Here is a 19111-nt window from a genome sequence, read left to right as displayed (position 1 = left end):
AACACAGCTGGACGGTGCACTGCATATCGGGGGCTGGTCACGTTCATATATATATATATCGGTAGAAAAAATGAGCATATGGATAGGGTGACAAGGGATGATGGGGGCTTGGGGGCGGTACTCGTTTCCCATCGGTTGTATTCTATTGGGCCGAGTAATGTATCTAGACATTGTGTACTCGGGTGCTTACCTAGGTAGGTATGTATATAGATATACATGTGGTATCGTCGTTTACCTAGTCAACTCTCCCCAATACATATCCTTGATGAAATGCAGAATTGCTTACCTACCTGGTATGCATACATATTCTTCTTGTACTGGGGGATATTGACTTTGATATAAGCGAATCTTGTGATTGATGAACATGAAATTTCCTTACATACTTCTAAAGTAAAACACCATTTTTCTAGCCGTTTGATATAGAGTTCGGCGGCTGTTTATCAAGCGAAGGAAATGGGATGTGAGTTAGGTAGATAGATACGAAGAGAGAATATGCTTAGGCGGACATCAATACTCTTCTTCTATATAACTAGGATGGCGATGGTGTAGAGATAAAACCAGCAAAACAGTAAGGTCTCTAAAAGCCAATGCCTCGGATCGACGCTCCACGCGCCTTACGATTCACCTAGTTAAGCAAGCATGTAGGGGGGAAAATGTAGAATCATATGTAGAAGGGGCGTCAACGCGGAATTGATCATTCGAATCTACTATTACCCCCGCATTTATTTCCATTCCACTCCGACTTGCATTTGCACTTCTTCCTACACACACTCCTCCTTGCCCCTATATCACCACCTACCTAATCTATCCTCATCGTTGTCAAATCATAGCCACCAGCTCACGCAATGCTAAACTCGGGTATCTCGCCCATCTCGGCCTTATTCTCAGCGCCCAGGGTGTAAGAAACGCGCCACCTGAGCTTGATGCTGTCTACCTTCTTAGTCCGGTCTCCCGCGTGGAACACCTCGACAGACTGTGACACGCCATCCGTCTGCCTAGGCTGCAAGGCGCGGCCCGTCTGCGGCTGGAGTTGGAGCTCGAAGCCCTGCGGCTGTTAGTTACTTTTTTATTGGGATAGGGGCAATGGAGCCAGCTCACCTTTGTTACGGCCAGTTGGAAGTGAAGATTACTTATAGGCGCGGCGGTAGTATTGGAGAAGAGGAAGACTAACGAAAGGGCGTTTGGCGTCCGTGACCTCGCTGCGTTGAGGTATATTTGCAAGGGGCCGTCCTTAACGTTTACTCGGAGTTCTTTGGGAAGAGAAGGTTCGGGTGGTAACGCGGAAGAAAATGACCATTCGTCATCATCAGCTGTCGCAGGAGGCGCTGCAGGTTTGGGAGTAGCTGGCTTAGATGAGAATTGGGGAGAAGCGAGAGCCGCGAAAGGATCGCTGGCGGTGGGCGCCTTCTGGGGTGGCCTGGAGAAAGAAGATTGTTGGGAAAGATTTAGTTGCGGAGTGTTCGACTGGGATCCTGCGGGGTTCGATGCGAATCCTGAAAAGGGAGAAAACGGTGGAGGGGTAGGAGATGGCGCTCTTGCGCTGCTATTTTGGGTTACTGATGACAGCAAGGCAGGCCCCGGAACATCTAGATGAAGATCAGCGATACTGTTCATTCTAACAGAAACCAAATCTGACATACTCTGATTCGCCCCGAAGCCAAGTGATATTCCGCCACCTTGGCCGAAACTGTCACTGCTACCCCCTAGGGAGAGACCAAGAAGATCGTTCTCAAGACCGCCAACTTGCGAACTCGACCCGGCAGCATTGTTACCAGAACCGTTCGCTGCTGCATCTCCATCAAAGTCGATTAACGACAGCTCGCCTGCGGCCGATGTCGACTTTCCAGCTGCCGCGGATGATGTGGCGACGGGCGCGCCCGCGGCTATCTTGTTGGCGCCTTCTATATCGCCCTTCTTGAGGAGCTTCCACCGCTCGACTGTCCTATGTATACTATCGTTAATCTCGAATAACTTGGCTACGGCTTCGTGGTCGTCGGACTCTTCTTCGCACATCTTCTGGATCTTGGGCTGCGCGCTTTGTAGCGACGAGGCCAATTCTTCGAAGACATCGCCATCCTTCATGGAATCGCCCGGCTTAAACGCCGCTAACCTCTCCTCCAGCAGGCGCGCCTTGGCTTGGATCTTGCCGACTTCCTCAGCTGCCTTCGCGCGATAGTCCGTCTTAGATCTTGTGTCGTAGCCGGCCATAATCTTCATAAGTCGGTTTGCTTCTTGTAAGTCTTCTGGGGCACCTCTACGTATTAGTTCTTGTAGCTTGGCGGACTGTGCTTCCCGCTCTTCCTCCTCCATTTCCTCAGCCGATTTAAGATTCTAAAACGGTTAGCTAGATCGACCGACACAGCAAAAAGGCGCCGTGGCCTACTCACGTCACTCGGATTCAAAACGGCAGCGTCATCCCTCCGGACCTCGGGAAAATGGTAACCCTTGTAACTCAACAAACGGTGCATATCCCGAATGAAGCCCAAGTCTTCCTTGTACCGGCTGGTTTCGCATATCGTGCTCCTCCATTCTTCAATAGCTTCCAAGATCTTAGATTGGACTTTGGTATAACGGATAGGAGGCCTCTCGGGAAACCTTCTCACAAGCTCGTTTAAGAATTCCTTAGTACTGATCTGGAGATGAAAGGGGTATCCGCAGTTTTTGACGCATATGTCAAGAAGGCTGATGGCTAGGAGGCTGACGTTTGGGTTGCGCGAGTTGATATAGTTGACTATGGCGACTGCTGCCTCGCGTGGAGCGCTGCCTTTCTTGCTGTTGATCAGATCCGAGATTTCGAGGTTTAGCGCGAGGTTCGGTTCATAGTTCTCGGGACTGCAGGCGCTCGCTATGAATCGTTGAAGCTGAGATGGTCTTGGAAAGCCCATCTCGCTCCAACGATCTCTGGCCGCCGCTCGAGCGGAGGCGGCCTCCATCTTGACGGGTTCAAATTGGGTTGTCACAAGCGGGAACTGATGTAAGACAATATAATTGGGTTTATTGCAATGCGCTCAAGGCCATAAGCTCATCCATAGATATAAGGTGGCGCGAGATCGACGATTGGTATTTTTATTCATTGGCAACGATAATGTTTTGGTGAGTGATGAAGCTCAAAAAGGGTTCATTCACTAAGATGCTACCTAGAAGATGTTACGGTGTTAATGCGGCGCCCATTAAACTAAGAGTATTGCTATTTCAGTAGTAATGGTATTTCAGTAGTAGTCACTTTTAAGAGCAACACTAGGTAGATAAGCAGTATACGGGGCTATCATATACCACCAAGTACCTCGCCCCTCATACAAATTCGTTACTGTACACTTGTATTGTCTGGTAATACCCTTATCTTACACCCTCTCGTACAGCCTCTTATTTAATTCAATCAATTGAATTCAATTACAACGCAAGGCCTATACGTCTTATTACATTGATTTAAATCGATCGCATGCATCAATTAAAAAAGATACGGTCACATCCAATCATTACGAGGTAAAAGGCTAAAAACAAGGTCCCGATGTAAGGTTTAAAGGTATAAGGCTGGCTGGCTAGCTAATCAAGCAGCTATATTATACGAGGCTATTTAATAACTTAGTATATAAAAGTAGCAGGTTTAGCGGGATTATCATAAAAAATACATGCGCGGCCAGGTAAATTGTATGGGAAATACATGTAATACTTGTGCGATACCTGCCTATCCCGCTGTTCATGCGATTATGCGGGATATATTAAAAAGGTGGGTCTAAAAGTGACTACTACTGAAATACCATTACTACTGAAATAGCAATACTCTAAACTAAACTCACTAAATTCATTAAACCCACTATGTAATTGGAAGTGCTGGCTACTTCGTACTTCGTACAAACTTCCCGAGCTGCCGAGTCGCATCCCACTTCCATCCCATTTGAACCTTGTATTGTGGCACAGAGCTGTGGCAGCGGCGCGGCGAAGAAGACAAAGGAACCCGAGAAAAAGGTACAATACGAACGGACTATCAAGTTTATCCGCTATTTATTTTAGATGGATCCACATCAATGATCTTATCAGGATGGATCCACTGCTGTAAACCCCGCCACGAGCCAGTTTCAATTTCGGAGTCCAGGGCTGCAGGGTAGATATCTGCCCCACGCCTCGTCATTCAACATCATTTCGAAGAATTTAATAGTCCCTGCAATTAAGACATGTTCACTAAGTCCCTACCTAGTCTAAGGTAGACACTACGAGGCTACAATATACGATTGCCACCCGTTTTCCCTTCCCTTATTCCACTATTGCTATTCTGAAAACAACTCTCATAAAAACATGGTTCGCCACAAGAAAGACAAATTCTCATCTCGAGGTGGAAAAGGTCATGGAAACGCCCGGCCTCGACCGCGCACTACCGAAGACGATTCAGAACAGGGGTCAGCTCCCTTTAAACCTGCCTTTAAAGCTGCTTGTTGGGATTTGAATCATTGCGATCCGAAACGATGCTCAGGGAAGAAGTTAATACGACTCGGCCTCATGCGAGACCTTCACCTAGGCCAAAGACACAATGGTGTTATTATCACACCTAACGGGAAGCACAAGCTTTCTCCCGCCGATAAGGAGCTCATGGATCAGTACGGCGCCGCTGTCGTTGAGTGCTCCTGGGCGCGAACGCAGGAAGTTCAATGGAACAAAGTTGGCGGCAAATGCGAGCGACTACTGCCGTACTTAGTCGCTGCAAATACAGTCAATTACGGAAAGCCTCTGCGGTTGAACTGTGTAGAGGCTTTGGCTGCTTCGTTCTACATATGCGGACATGCCGATTGGGCGGAGGAGGTTCTACGACCATTTAACTATGGGGAGTCTTTTCTGGCTATCAACTCGAAGTTGTTGAAGAAATATGCGGCTTGCGCAGACGAGGACGAGATCGTAAAGACCGAGAAGGAATGGATGGAACGATTAGAGAGGGAGCACGCCGAAAGCAGAGAAAACGCAGATGACGACGATTTATGGAAAGGTGGCAATGTTAATCGGCGAATTGTCGTTGACTCGGATGATGAAGAGGAAGAGGAAGACGACGATGAAGAGGAAGAAGGTGAAGACGGAGATAACGATAGCGTCGACGGAATCTATCTGGGTAAGAAGCCGACTCAATGGCCAAAACTAGGGGAAAGCAAAAAAGACTCGCAAGAGGAAGAGGCTAGCAGAGACCCATTTGATATTTCAGACGACACTGATGACGATGCCGAAATGGAGGAGATTCGACGCAAGGTCCTCGCGTCAAAGCCGTTCGCCAATGCAGATGAGATAGGCCGGAAGCCGAAGCCACAGGCAATACCGCCCCCACTCCAACCGCAAAGATATAAAATCGACTCCGACGCAGAACCAGACTCGGATAACGGATCAGACGACGAGGGAGATGACGCTTTCGATAATATTATCGACGCCACGCCCGTCACGGATAGGACAGGACTAGCGAAGCTTGAGAAGGAGAGATCGAGAGCGAATATTATGAGTCGGACATTTTCGTCAGGTACTGCGGAGGCACCGAAGAGATGGTGATCAGATAACTATTCTATGAAGTGTATCTGGTTATCCCGTTACTCATATTATGTTCTTCAGCCTTAAATGGTGCTATGGGGACATTTTTGTTTAGGTGCGTTTCCGATATCTGCGTGGGTCGTAAGACTCTGGTACGAGAATAAACCTATCGTAGATAATACCGTAGCTTTGCGAATAGTGTGCTCCCCGAAAGGTAAGTAATTAAATGTGGTTGAGGTAAACTTTCCCATGATATAGCTTCTAGTCTACATGTATGCCGCACGTATAGGTTCTCAACAGTGCTTGAGCAACAGGTACATCATGTATCCTTTCTTTGCCATGAAGTAGGAATCTATATTACGCCCGATATGTTCAATATTAGACGTTAGTATATACAAGCCACAAAACAGATTCCAGTTCTACCTCCATCCCCCAGCCCTAATCAAGGGCTTGAAGAGTCTCTAGTATCATCATCATCATCATCATCGCCCTATATACAAGCAAGCATCCTATACCCACCTACCACACAACACCTCAAGCCCAAGCCCTCCCGAGTGTAAATCACCGCCCCTTCCACCTCAACCTCCCTACCCAGTCCACCCACCTCCTAACTCCCTCCTCTCCCATCAGCAACTCCACCGTATAATACCGTCTAGCCAACTCCTCGTGCCCCGCAAACCGATGCACAAAGCGATGACACGCCCCACACAGCCACGCCACATTCTCCAGGTCCTCCGCCCGATGCCACCCGCGCTTAACGGCCTTGTCGTGCACAAACCGCGGGATCAAGTGGTGATACGATAACGGGACCCAGTCCCGTCCGCAGAGCTCGCATCCATCTGCGTCGAGGAGAGTGGCGCGAGGGGCGCGGGGAGGGGTCCCTAGGGAAGATAGGAAGGCGGTTAGGATGGGAGCGAGGAATTCGTCGGGGCCTTGTGTGGGTTCGCTGGTTATGCTGTATGTGGAGAGGGAATCGGCGATGGCGGGGTCGAGGGTTGGGAGGATGGTTGGGGTATCGGCGCCGGTGAGAGGCAGGCGGTGGGCGAAACGCGCTTGGAGCGTAGCGTCTTTGGTGTATTCATGATAATCAACGGTCTTGAGTTCTTTAGGGAGGGCGCGGAAAGTTTCGGTTGCGATGTAGTCTACAAAATCGACTAAATCGTCTGCATTGTTGAGATCTGTGTCTGCGGTGTCTTGTGTTGATGCTGGGGAAGAAGAAGTGCGTTTCTTAGACTTGGATCTCCGTTTTGGCTTTGGCTCGGGTCGTGAGATCTTCTCTATAAGTGCGGTTGAGAGACAATCCCGGAAGATCTCGTAGTTTCTTTGTTGGTCTTCTGGTAGGGATGTCATCTTGTCATTTTATCTTAAATTATTTGGTATGCTTCACTTATAAACCTGAGATCTGTATAATACATGTGCAATAAATTAAAATAGAGATATGTCTATGTAAGTGACGTAAGAGAGTGCTAGCATAATGGATCGGAAGTATACATACAACAATGCCCAATTTATTGACTCTTATATACCTTAGGTAGTTTACCTTAAATTAATAAAGATGAAGATATAGAATAGAATAAAAGGTAGACATAACTTAAAGCTATAGATTCACCTATCCTAATTCAGTATCTAGCTACCCCGCATGAACCGGCTAATATATAACCCATGGCAATTCATGACGATGACAAAGCGTATGAGATCTCACCAACAAACCTCGGGTGAAGATATGGGGTGAGCGCACCATCGTCCCTTGCTAATTGACTCATTCCCCGGGAAACTTTCCAAAGGGTGTGGTTCAAAATGGTGGCTAAGAAGACAGTTATCGCGTTTGACCTATACGGGACGCTACTATCCACCGAGTCGATAGCTCACGAGCTAGCTAAGATCTACGATGAAGATAAAGCTAAACAATTGGCTGCCTTATGGCGGCGGTACCAGCTGGAATATACGTGGCGGATTAATAGCATGGGTAGGGCTGTTACGTTCTGGCCTCGACAACCACGCCGAATAATATCTAACAAGGGGTATTAGGCGAATATAAGTCATTCAGCGAGATAACGCGCAACGCTTTGGGCCACGCGGTAGCAGAGCATGGGTTGACACTCTCGGCGAAAGACGCGGATACCCTTATGAAGTCGTATGACGCATTGCATGTTTTCCCCGACATTCCCTCTGCGTTGCAGCTCTTGGAAAATAATAAAGATTCGGTGGATGCCTACGTCTTTTCTAATGGCACTGATGAGATGGTTGGGAACTCGATCAAAACCTCGCCGGAATTGGGACCTCACGCAGAGAGGTTCAAATCGTTAATTACAGTTGACAGCTTAAAGTGTTTCAAACCGGATAGGAGAGTGTATGATCATCTAGTCGAACAAGTTGGAAAACAGGGGAGAGCAAGCGATGTTTGGGTTGTAAGCGCCAACCCGTTCGATATTGTCGGTTCAAGGGCAGCAGGACTAAAAGCAGCATTTATCGACCGAATTGGTAAAGGTTGGATAGACCGGCTAGATGAAAAGCGCGCACCTGTAGTCGTAGCATCGGGAGTTGATGAAGCAATCGCCTCAATCCTGAAGGATTAGTGTATTAGACTATATACCTAGGTATGTAACTAGGTCATTCTCGTGAAATATACCTGTTCTTATATACCCACCAAGACGGGTATCGACAATCTGGTATCAAGAGACTGCGCTAACGCAGGAATAAGAGCATTTACACGATCTTATGGAAGCTCTCAAAGAGCTTGATGATCTCCTCGGCGAATAGTTCCGCGTCACCTGGATACCGAGCACTGATGTAATTATACTGCTCATCTTCAACGGTAAACCTAGAAGTATATAGTGAGCGAAGGAGATTTGGCTATAATACAATCGTAGCCTTAAAATTAAGCGGTGAAAAATAACTTACGGGCCGGGGTTTAAGCTGGCCTTGAACTGAGCTGGGTCGGTAAGGACCTTTTTAATCTATGAATTGGTTTAGTTAGATACTTACGTCGACGTCGTTTTGCGGAGGCGCAGCTTTCATACCGATTGCTCAACATCTTCGCTTCCATGACCATACGTCTTGTAGTAGTCGCCGAGGACTGCCCGGGTGCTCCAGTATGCGGCTTGTTCGAATTTCGCAGGCAATGCCGTCGTGATGCAATCCCGTATGACACTATTGCCATTGGCATCTTTTGACTCGGATAAGACCATGACGCCATGACACACGGCAGCAATAATCTTCTTGCTCGGCTTCTTAGTCCTGGGAAAATAATCTACTACAAGTTTATGAACGATGGGCGACTCGATGATTTGCTTCATTCCCTTATCGTGGCCTCCAGGGAAGACGACGATATCAAAGGGATCGAGGGAAAAGCCAGGAGCGGACCATGAGAGCGGGTGGCGCATCTCGTCGCTCACGGCCATCTTTTTATACAAGTGTATAACTTCCTTCTTTGCGCCCTGCTAGGATATTAGGATAGCTAGCTCAAACATCTAATGAGCCGTCACGAGCCGTCATGGCGTACGAGTAGCTTTTGAGTAAACCCCTCCAGCATTTTCTTGTCGCATCGCGGATGATTTCCCTTCTCGGTCGCGAACTGGACTTCATAGCCCGTGTTCTTGAATGCGGTGTAAGGTACGGCGGTTTCTAAGAGGGATAAGTTATAGATCGAACTATGCATAGTGGACGTAAGATAGACGTCCTTTGGGGGTGGCGCACCCGTAGGGTCATGGCCATAGTCGGCCATCATAATGAGAACCTTGGGTGTTGCGACCGAGGTCCCCGGTGAGGTAATTTGCGGCTCTTCAATTATCTCTTCCATTTCTCTAGGTTTATGTCGACTTCGATTCGGTTGAATTACGAGTCAAGAAATTAAACAAGTTGGGTTGAAGTTAACGAAAGAGAATTGACGTAACCGCGAGCTAAGCTTATTAGAAAGCTCAGAGACCTACATAGGGCACCTGCCTAACTGAGTAGTAGCGCTAATACGGTGACTGCCCTGACCTAGCACGGACCGAAGCGGGTCACATGGCACTTCGTTTGTCCATGTAGTGCGACCTGACTTTGTAACACATCCCTAAGCCCTGTATTTTATAGCGGCAGCTGCCTGCTATGAGTAGACCTACGTATCTCTTTGTGTACATATCTGATTGAAACCATTCATATGATGTAATGCTGCCTCCCCTGGGATAAAAAGCAAACACGTAACACATAGCTTATGGCTTATGGCTTATGACTGTTCGGTAAAGCTTAATTACAGCCCCTCGGGATTGTTAACGAATCAAGAGCATGGTGAGAATAAAAGGGACACCTTTATAGAGGAACTCCCTCTTATTTTATCTCTCCAACCCTCCACAACTCAAAATGCTCCAGCGTCTAAGCTCAGATGACCCGAATTATGACCAACTCACACTTCGTATACTACTGCTTATTGGTTATAAATACAATTATGGTCGCCAAGAAGCGAAGTTTCTCAGCCCTGCAGGATGTCGCTACCTGGGGCCCTAGCCACGATGTCACGGTCCAGTAGCCACTCCGTGCCGTTGCCGACACCATGGGTACCACCGTGCACTTTATCTCTTCCCTGTGCCACCGACGTTTGGGAGACAAGGCTTAGTTAGTATAGCCGAAAAGATACGAAGATGGACATCCTGGGGGTTATAAAAGAATGCTGCACTCCCCATCCGGGGTCGCTCTTTTCTTCTATGGACTTTTCTGTCTACTTCGGCTGCGTCCTCGTTGCTATGGTTGGCGGTCTTCTCTACCTTTCAAGAATCTTCACGAGATCAAATGGAGCGAAATCAGGAGCCATCATGGATCATACAGAGTTTGTCGGCTCGCAGGTCGGCGGCGAGTCTGTTATTAACTACAGCTATACAGATATGCCCTGGCGGTTAATGATGTGGGATGTGAGATACTTCTTCACCTTTGCTTGGGCTCTGCCTTGGGTAATCTGGCCTCTCCGACCCTGTGACGGTGACCATTTTGATGAGCTTTCGTTTACTTGGGAGAATATATGGTGTATGATCATACATGCAATTCTTGTGGTCCTTCAGTTATTATTCATATTAACGCTGCCTTTGGCTGTCTTATTTCCGGTCTGGATGGTGGCAGTGGGAATGGCGGCCTTCTTTACTTTGAACTGGCTAATATGCCTGGGTTTGAATGGTAAAACTATTACCTTCACTTCCGACCCGAAATATGCACCAGCTCTAGAAGAGCATGCACATGAGCAATGGATTTTCCTAAATGGCGTTGCTGTCGGGTATGTGTGACCCCATGACAATCCGATGTGTGACTTTTTTTTTTTTTTTTTTGTTCTCGCTAACCCCAACAACCAGAGAAGCTTGGCTTAAGAGCAACATCAATCGTTTGGCTCTCACTTTCAAGCGACCAGTTATTGGTGTTCACAACCGAACTACGGGCATCATATTTGACGTTGTCGAGTGTCTAGTACAACGTAATTTCGGATACGCTACAAGCGACATTCGTGCGGCTTATAAGATCATCAAGGAAAAGCTATATAACCCACAATACACCAAAGTAGTTTTCATTTTGCACTCGCAGGGTGGAATAGAAGGTGGTTTGGTCCTCGACTGGCTACTTCAAGAGCTACCACAAAATCTCTTATCAAAGCTTGAGGTATATACGTTTGGGAATGCCTCTAATCATTTCAACAATCCGCATCGACATGTCCTGTCTTTGGATATGGAAAAGAAAGATTCAAAAGAAGGCACACAGATCCCCACTACCATTGCCGAAATCCCGCTCACCGACTCTCCAGTCGAGGCCCAGTCATTATCATTGAGGAGGCGACCGTCAAACAGTAGTGGAACTTCGTTTGAAGTTAATAGACGGGTCCCGACGCTCACTTCGCTCTCAAAGGAGTCAAGCGCGTCACATGCGACGGCTTATACCGTGCCGGCATCCGATCGCGCGATCGCTCATGTCGAGCATTATGCCCATACGACCGATTTTGTCGCTTTATGGGGAATTCTTCATTTCGTAACAAACGAGCGCGCATCTCCGGAAATGCCTCGATATATTGGACGCGTGTTCAAACACACTTCTCCACGGGGCGGACATCAATTCTCTCAGCACTATCTGAACGAAATGTTTCCTCTCAAACGAAATGCCAAGGGAGAATTTACGGGCTGTGCTGACCGCAATGATTTCATGAGCAGCGTTATAGAAGTGGCTGAAAAGGGCACGGAAAAAGATGACCTGCGCGAAGCTGTTGAAAATAGTTGGTCCTTGATCGAGCGTGCCGGCCGAAAGGGAAGTATTGCTCAGGGCGAAGTTGTGGTACACGGCAGTTTTTACGAAAACAAAGACGAAATTGATGACGGCAAAGTCAGAGTGAAAGATCTAAGTCGATTGTGGCAATACCGAAATGGAAAGAGCCCGCCTGATCATCCTAGGGATCTGAGAAGGATGACGCTTGAATAACGAAGAGTTATGATATGTGAATTACGAAAGCAAAGATTCTTTTGGGGGGGACTAACTAATGGTGTTCAATGATTTCAGTAAATTGCGTCCTTCTCAATACCCAAACGAAAGCATCCTCGAATTATAGCATCTTAGCATAGGCGGGTAGTTTCTAAACAGGTATGGACTGTGGCGTTATTATGCATACTTGATCTTAAACACCCAGCAGAACTCCTCTCTATCCAATAATGTCTCAGTAATCTCGATCTTGAGTACCGTCTCGCTGCCGTGCCCCGTCACTCTCCATGTTAGGTTCTTACCGCCATCAACAGCCAGCAAACTAACCTCATCGCCTTCTACCACCGGCACCGGTGCCGCAATATCAACAACGCCGTTTTCAAGTACCGGTCGTTCTAAGAACAGCACATAGAACGCCTCATCCGTCTGCGTAAACCTCACATCCACCCCCTCAGCAATCTCGCTCTGCACAAACCAATACGTCGTATCAAAAATCGCCTCTCCATGCCCACTAATCCACTTCCCAGCTTCTAACAAGCTATCCACCTCGGCCTGCACCAGCGTCCCATCCGCCTTAGGCCCAATATCTAGCAATAGATTCCCGTTCTTCGACACGATATCTACAAGCGTGTATATTATACTACTGGCGTTCATGTATGCGGAGTCGGGCGTAGCCCGGTTGTACCCGTAGCTGTACGGATCTAAGCCCCGGTTACTTTCCCACTTGCGCCGCTGCGCGGATGCGAATTGCTGGTATTCTGGTGTGTCGAAGTCGGCGGCTTGGGGGACCCCGCAGCGGCTGTTGGTAGTTACTTGTCGGTTGGAGGCGCGTGCCGCGTTGTACCAGTGCGCGGCGAATGCGGCGGTTGTGTTGGCGGCGCCGCAGTCGCACCATAGTATGTCCGTGTGGTAGGTATACGCTAGGGTTTCCATTTGCGGGAGCATGACATCCGTGAGGAAGTCCGGGACGGGGACGTGGCCTATATATGGCTCCGTGGCCCCGGTATACGGGTTCGTAGCGGGGATTCCGGGCCAGGTATCCGTGCCGTAGGGGCCGTAGGACGGGTTAAACCACTCCGGTAACGAGAAGTACGTCCCGCGCTTGAGATGGGGTTGGTGCTGCGTCGCTGCATCGAAGAGCTCGCCGAGCAGGTCCCGGTGCGGGCCGTAGTGCAATGCGGAGCGGTTGCTGGTGTCCCCGGTATCGAAAAGCGCGAAGCCATCGTGGTGCTTGGACGTGATGACGAAGTACTTGGCTCCGGCGTCAGCGATCAGGTCAACCCATGCTTTCGGGTCGAAGCTAGATGCGGTGAAGTTGGCGAAGGTGTCGTCGTAGGCCCAGTCTCTGCCGTAGGTGCGCAGACGATAGTCGAAGAAGTCGGAGGGATCGGATTGGGGGTGGTGTGTTGAGTACCACCTGGGTGTCTTGGTTAGAAGTTATGTGTGCATATGGAGGGATTGATGAGGGATATTGCTTACCAGAACCATTCTGCGTAGCTCTCGTGCGGTGACGAGTTGCCCCATCCTGTCACGGAATATGGCCCCCAGTGGATGAATATCCCGTATTTGGCATTGTTAAACCATTCTGGGCTTTCGTGTCTTGCGAGGTTATCTAGGTCGGTAGTCCATTCGGTTAGACTAAACTGGACGTTCTCGAACTCAAGGGATCGTTGAGTAATGCCATCGTCAATAATCACTAAGGCGTTGAGTGGTTTGGTAGAGTTCGATTCTACACCGATTGTTACGATCTTCTGGTCTCCTGGGCATAACCGCTTAAGATGCCCTGTGTCGATTGTTCGAAGCTGTTCACCAAAGATCGATAGAGCTAGCCCATCTCCTGCAATACAATCGGTTCCGGCATGATTAACCGTAACTTCAACTGCTTGCGAACCGCTGCTAAGCCGTTTTTGAGTTGGGCGAATCGATTGCACGTCTACTTCCGCGGCGGCTTTCCATAACGAAATAGCGAACACATGCAGCCGGCCATTGTCGGCGCTGGTTGGTTCCGATAGGGTGATACCGCGGAGTTGTTTTCCAGGGTCCAAATGCGCAGTTCGCTCAAATATATGGCTGGTGTTGTAATCCACACCGGTCGCGGTGAAGCGACTAGAGAATATCAGCTCTCCGCGATTAATTGTCAGGAAGCTGTACCAGTCCAGAGAGCGCAGTTCATAAACCGACGTGGTGTTGTCAGCATACGTAAAGGTCACATTTCCAGAAACTATTTCCTCTTCCTTGTCCTCGGAGACGAGGAACGAGGATGAGAAGTACGACCCGAGGGGTACCGCTATAGTTTGACTATTGCATATAATATTGTCAGGCTTGCCGGGTCCGGTATATCCTGGAAACAAGTATACTATGCCTGTATCTCTTGAGATATAGTAGGGCTCATCTAGATCCGGCACCGGATAAGATTGCCCTAGAGTGTCGAAAGAAGCCTCCCCTGGGTATGTGCCAAATGCTTTATTGTTGTAGAATGACGACAGGTCAAGCGGGATAGACTTTTACAGCATTAGTTCTACAACAATTCTCGCCCCTGAGCGGCACAGTAGTATACTACACTTCTGCACTATTTTCTAGGAGTGAAGTCTCATGGCAAATACATGAAATGCGCCATACCTGCGATGCAGACCATCCTAACCGTTTTCCAATGCACCCTACGGTGAAGACCGTCGCACGGAGAAAAAGGCCTATGAGAATGCCGTTACCCCTTATCATGGCCATTAGTATTTCTTGCTTGTCGTCGTAATTTCCTTACATCAGGATTGCTAATCCAGCAGAATAGATGCTTAGGTATTTTTCGCGCCGGCCCTTAGGTCCGTCCTCACCTCACCCGCCTGATCGGCACCCGATCGTGGCAGGGTCGCATTCCGACAGTTTTAGGCACCTCCCGAGATCTGCTGCAAGCATGATAACGACCTGGTTCGGGATCAAGAAACACGTACCTATGTCAGGTCTCGAATATGATTGGGCTGGCTGGTCTCGGTTACTGATTTCGCGAAACCCCGCGGAGTCCCCATGGGGTTGGAACATTGTCCCGATATCGCGAGGGGATTGCGCAAGACTATACTAACTTCACTCAACTTATGATAGATTTTATTTAACTGCCATCGTATGAATACGGAGAATCCGCAACGTAGATGGAGATATGTAAAACACAATTTGAATTATTTGTCATCGACCGCATATAGGTAATTAATATCTTGTTGAACCTTTATAATAATTTTACTCCCACCACTGCTTGTCTTCTATAGATTAACTCCAATATATTAATCCCCAGCAAAATTAATCAATTTTCATCTCATACGCGGGTGACCCGGTTACAACACATACTCACATGGCATACCAAGCCCAAAAGGCTAACTATAGCCACCAACGAGGTTTTTGGCGGAGTCGCTAGCCAGCGTGTTGGACTCCCAGGTACGCTATTTCTAAATCTTAGACTACCTAATAATAAAAGCAACAGCTATTATTAGATACCTAGATATAGCGGATGCTGAGATCGAAAGTGGTATTATAGAGTGTAGCTAGTTCTTGACGATGATATCAGGTATAGAATAAGTAGGTATCCATGGTCATCGTCGGTCCTGGGAATTGGAGAACAAACTTTAAGAGAGCAGCTTGTTGGCTTAAGCTTAATTTCCTCTATCAGCCGAATCGCTTCATGCTCTCCGAAGTAGCCGATATTGCTAACGTTTACAATCGATAGCAAAGCATGCCCCTCTCGTGTAGAACTACCTATGTTTCTCATTAGAGTCAGTAGCAAAGAACTCTAAGTGTCCTTATGACTCAATCAATTCCGGGCTCTGAAAGGGAAAGCTCCATCGACACGCGGATTAGGCTCGGGAATCCCTGTGGCAACCTTGATGATTCGCCGCTATCCATAGGGAGGTTCGATAAACAAGCCGCATGTCTTATTCTCAGGGCATATACGAGCCAACTTGGTACCTAGTAAGTCTTTCTTTGTGAAGCGAGAAGTTTTATTGTGAGTTAACAAGTTCACTCAAATGGAAAGTAGGAATTGGAATATCATTCCATCTAACCGATGATTGTTCTCGAGTATTCCAAATGTTACGAGCCTCTTGTCCTGTCAACCCGGATTGAAGCAGTCCTATAGACTGCATTGTGACTCAATAGACTAAGGCATGAACTATCTATCTTGCTCAATAGTCATCCATCGGCGATCATATTATCTCGGGCTTACTTTGAGCCATGTCTAATCCGAGTTGATATTTTCGCCTAGGAGGCCATGGGTGCAAAGTCATCTAAGAGAGTTACTCCGTTTCTCCTATACGACGGAATGATTTGGAATTCCCATTTTTTCCGCTGTGGTAATCCTCGCTCAGGAGTATGCCCTACGGCACAGTTAACCGAATTTATTACCTGGGAGCTTCAACTGGGAGAAGGCTTGTGACAAGAAGCCGCAATATCGAAGGAACGTATTCGTTGGCTACATGTTTAATCTTACAGGTCACATACGCACATACGCACCCACGGCCCCATCACAAGGCACTAACGACAATGCCGTGGCCCAAGATAAATGTCTAGGCGTGCTACCAATGAGTATGCTTACCGCCAGGACGAATCAAGCAGGCAACTGGCCCTATTCTCTCTTCGGGTATGACGACACTAGCATGTGTTCCCAATCATACCTGTGGTATGGATGCCGGACCAGGGCCTATAATGTGTCTTGGCACTGCTTCCTCCTCTCTACATTAGGGCCGAGATTTCGACCGGATATAGTGAGGAGCGGGTGCTCCTTGCGTATCCTGGTAGCCCTCGCCGCATGTTCGGCCATAAGGCTATCCACGGGTGTCGATCAGTCGTCAATAGTAGCGTGGGAAGATGTCGACTAGCCAAAACATCTAACCCGATAACCAGAATAGCAGACTTTGGACGGTGAAGGTTCTCGATCGTGCCTAGAACCATGGTACGCCTCCACAGGCGAGGCGATATGGAAGATGATGTTCGGTAGCCTAATTCAGGTCTAACCCAACTACACGTGTTAGTATACATACGGCTGTCAGTGGCAAAGAGGCATCTAAGACGCATCCAATATTGAATTCGAGTTTTTAGGGCCCATATTTCCGAGTATAGATGCGGCTTGTTACTACGTTGCCATTTATTGCGGTTCTATAATTGGGAGGTGTAAATAACCGGGTAAATGCGATACAGCCAGAAGGGGGTGAAAGCAAGGCTCAGGGATCAATCAACACACGGAGCCATGGCTGCCCTTGACCCCGAATGCGGAAATCGATGCCAATCAAGTTGGGAAATGATCCTAGCCAATAGTTTTTCTGCGTCCAAGTGAAAGAAATCTTCGAACAAGTTCTTCGCGCTCGGCAGTTCGTGGGCGCAAGCCAGCGAGAGAGCCCTCTCACGGATTATACAAGTACGACGGACATCGCGAACTTCCCCAGATTTTATATCCCCGGATTCTACTTCTGCAACCGTGCATCTCGCTGCTTCTTCTCAGCAAACAATCGTTGCTCGCTCAACGTCTCACTCATTCTCGCCCCCTTAAGGCTCATCGACAAACGTCTTAGGCGAACTCAGTCACGATGCAGTTGACTTCGCTCGCTGCCGCCGCGCTCCTTGCGCAAAATGCCGCCGCCCAGTTTGGAAACAGTATGCTGCGATTCGCATGCTCCCAACTGGTCGTTGACCGAATCGACCCCTTGGTTAACCCCGGCATGAAGTACACTCCTCATCTTCACCAACTGGTCGGTGGTAACTCGCTGAACGTCACCATGGACCCCGAGATCCACGACCTAGCCTCCTCTACCTGCACATCGTGCACATTCAAGGAGGACAAGTCCAACTACTGGACCGCCGTCATGTTTTACAAGGCCAAGAACGGGACCTACAAGCGTGTCCCCCAGGTAGGCAACGGTGGCCCGCAAGGAAAGCTCATAAACAAGGGTGGTCTCGACCTTTACTACATCCCCAGCGGCAAGACTACCGCTTTCAAGAAGGTATGGGAGAACTAGAAAAATTCTTTGATATAATTAATCTAACCGAAACATTAGGGTTTCCGTATGTTGGCTGGTAACGCCGCCAACACCGACCCCAACAAGGTTCAGAAGTCAAATATCTGCCACCGATGCTGGACGTCGCCTAACGAGAACACTTTTGTCGGTGGTGCTCCTTGCACTGGCTCTGACACTGTTGATATCCCCAGCTCCAAGAGCTGTAAGATGATCCGACAGACCATTATCTTCCCTACGTAAGTTATAAACACCTTTACTACTTCTCGCCTAGACCCGCTAACCTAGTTTATAGCTGCTGGGATGGAAAGAACCTGGACAGCCCCGACCACCAGAGTCACGTCGCCTACAGCTCCGGCTCCGGCGCTACCGGCGGTGGTGCTTGCCCATCCACGCATCCCGTCAAGTTGCCCCAGATCATGTACGAGCTGATGTGGAACGTCACCGAGTTCGCTAACAGTGCCGACTTCCCTACTGATGGCTCCAACCCCTACGTCTACTCCATGAACCTTGGGTAAGCTGGAATATCCCTATTTTTAAAGACTATTATTGTATAGGTAATTAACTTTATACAGTGGCCCTGCTGCTCACGGTGACTATCTCTTCGGCTGGGAGGGTGACACTCTTCAGAAGGCCATGGACAACATTGGCTCATGCGGTCTTAACACCGACTGCGCTACTGCTGGTATCCACGCCCAGACATCCGACCAATACAGCGCTTGCACCAAGGAGCAACAAGCCCCTGAGGATGTTGACGGATGTAAGTTTTTCTTCCCCCTTTTTGGGACTACCGAGGAATTACCGAGCGCAAGGGAATGTCTTACTAACTAATCACAGGGCTCGCGGCTCTCCCCATGGGTGAGATGGCTATCAAGGCTTAGACGGAATTACTTCAGCGGTAATCTTAATAGGCAGAGGGAATCCTGCTGGAGAAAAGTTAGTTTTAGTCAAGATACCATCGCCTCATCGACGAAGCTTTGCCTCTGGGATTTACCCTCTGTACTAGCGAGATAGGGAAACATTCATTAGCATGCGCATTCGTGTTTGTGCTTATTGAAATTGTTAAATATGTTAGACGTTAACTGTTATCATCGACATTTTTTCATATAATTTATACTTCCAGTTTTGAATTTACTGCCGCGTTAATCTTGTTTGTAAGTGATCTTGTGAGACGATTGAATGGGCCGGGTGAAGCTCCCACT

At 48.3% G+C, this 19111-nt stretch overlaps 8 protein-coding genes across 8 annotated transcripts; 4 read left to right on the top strand and 4 right to left on the bottom strand.

Moving 5' to 3' along the window:
• Positions 1-468: 468 nt before the first annotated feature.
• Positions 469-3165, bottom strand: F5Y00DRAFT_247719 (VHS-domain-containing protein). Its single transcript, XM_048009317.1, has 4 exons — positions 2388-3165; positions 1641-2331; positions 1099-1586; positions 469-1045 (listed from the first exon to the last, which is right to left on the bottom strand). Exons 1-4 carry the CDS (start codon positions 2931-2933, stop codon positions 839-841), a joined length of 1932 nt encoding a protein of 643 aa, XP_047860837.1. The 5' UTR covers positions 2934-3165; the 3' UTR covers positions 469-838.
• A 683-nt stretch (positions 3166-3848) lies between these two features.
• On the top strand, positions 3849-6070 carry F5Y00DRAFT_247716 (DUF367-domain-containing protein). The gene has a single exon (XM_048009316.1). It carries the CDS (start codon positions 4294-4296, stop codon positions 5518-5520), a length of 1227 nt encoding a protein of 408 aa, XP_047860836.1. The 5' UTR covers positions 3849-4293; the 3' UTR covers positions 5521-6070.
• Positions 5791-7045, bottom strand: F5Y00DRAFT_185667 (uncharacterized protein). Its single transcript, XM_048005084.1, has one exon. The coding sequence runs from the start codon at positions 6847-6849 to the stop codon at positions 6061-6063; it is 789 nt and encodes a 262-aa protein (XP_047860835.1). The 5' UTR covers positions 6850-7045; the 3' UTR covers positions 5791-6060.
• Positions 7046-7073: 28 nt separating this feature from the next.
• Positions 7074-8542, top strand: F5Y00DRAFT_247705 (haloacid dehalogenase). Its single transcript, XM_048009315.1, has 3 exons — positions 7074-7465; positions 7528-8096; positions 8201-8542. Exons 1-2 carry the CDS (start codon positions 7297-7299, stop codon positions 8073-8075), a joined length of 717 nt encoding a protein of 238 aa, XP_047860834.1. The 5' UTR covers positions 7074-7296; the 3' UTR covers positions 8076-8096; positions 8201-8542.
• On the bottom strand, positions 8141-9399 carry F5Y00DRAFT_185558 (class I glutamine amidotransferase-like protein). The gene is made up of 5 exons (XM_048005083.1): positions 9196-9399; positions 9002-9123; positions 8520-8936; positions 8401-8456; positions 8141-8320 (listed from the first exon to the last, which is right to left on the bottom strand). The coding sequence occupies exons 1-5, from the start codon at positions 9296-9298 to the stop codon at positions 8206-8208; spliced, it is 813 nt and encodes a 270-aa protein (XP_047860833.1). The 5' UTR covers positions 9299-9399; the 3' UTR covers positions 8141-8205.
• An 890-nt stretch (positions 9400-10289) lies between these two features.
• Positions 10290-11925, top strand: F5Y00DRAFT_255682 (uncharacterized protein; the record flags this gene model as incomplete). Its single annotated transcript, XM_048010312.1, has 2 exons — positions 10290-10741; positions 10818-11925. 2 exons carry the CDS (start codon positions 10290-10292, stop codon positions 11923-11925), a joined length of 1560 nt encoding a protein of 519 aa, XP_047860832.1.
• An 89-nt stretch (positions 11926-12014) lies between these two features.
• Positions 12015-14646, bottom strand: F5Y00DRAFT_273487 (glycoside hydrolase family 29 protein; the record flags this gene model as incomplete). The annotated part of the gene is made up of 3 exons (XM_048013187.1): positions 12015-13339; positions 13402-14423; positions 14542-14646. The coding sequence occupies 3 exons, from the start codon at positions 14644-14646 to the stop codon at positions 12103-12105; spliced, it is 2364 nt and encodes a 787-aa protein (XP_047860831.1). The 3' UTR covers positions 12015-12102.
• A 2485-nt stretch (positions 14647-17131) lies between these two features.
• Positions 17132-18790, top strand: F5Y00DRAFT_273485 (uncharacterized protein; the record flags this gene model as incomplete). Its single annotated transcript, XM_048013186.1, has 5 exons — positions 17132-17897; positions 17952-18148; positions 18205-18423; positions 18485-18669; positions 18747-18790. Exons 1-5 carry the CDS (start codon positions 17484-17486, stop codon positions 18788-18790), a joined length of 1059 nt encoding a protein of 352 aa, XP_047860830.1. The 5' UTR covers positions 17132-17483.
• Between the last annotated feature and the right edge of the window lie 321 nt (positions 18791-19111).

Source organism: Daldinia vernicosa, assembly GCF_022497035.1.
Source record: "Daldinia vernicosa strain CBS 139.73 unplaced genomic scaffold F5Y00scaffold_65, whole genome shotgun sequence".
Taxonomy (NCBI): domain Eukaryota; kingdom Fungi; phylum Ascomycota; class Sordariomycetes; order Xylariales; family Hypoxylaceae; genus Daldinia; species Daldinia vernicosa.
This window is presented reverse-complemented; position numbering and strand designations above follow the sequence as displayed.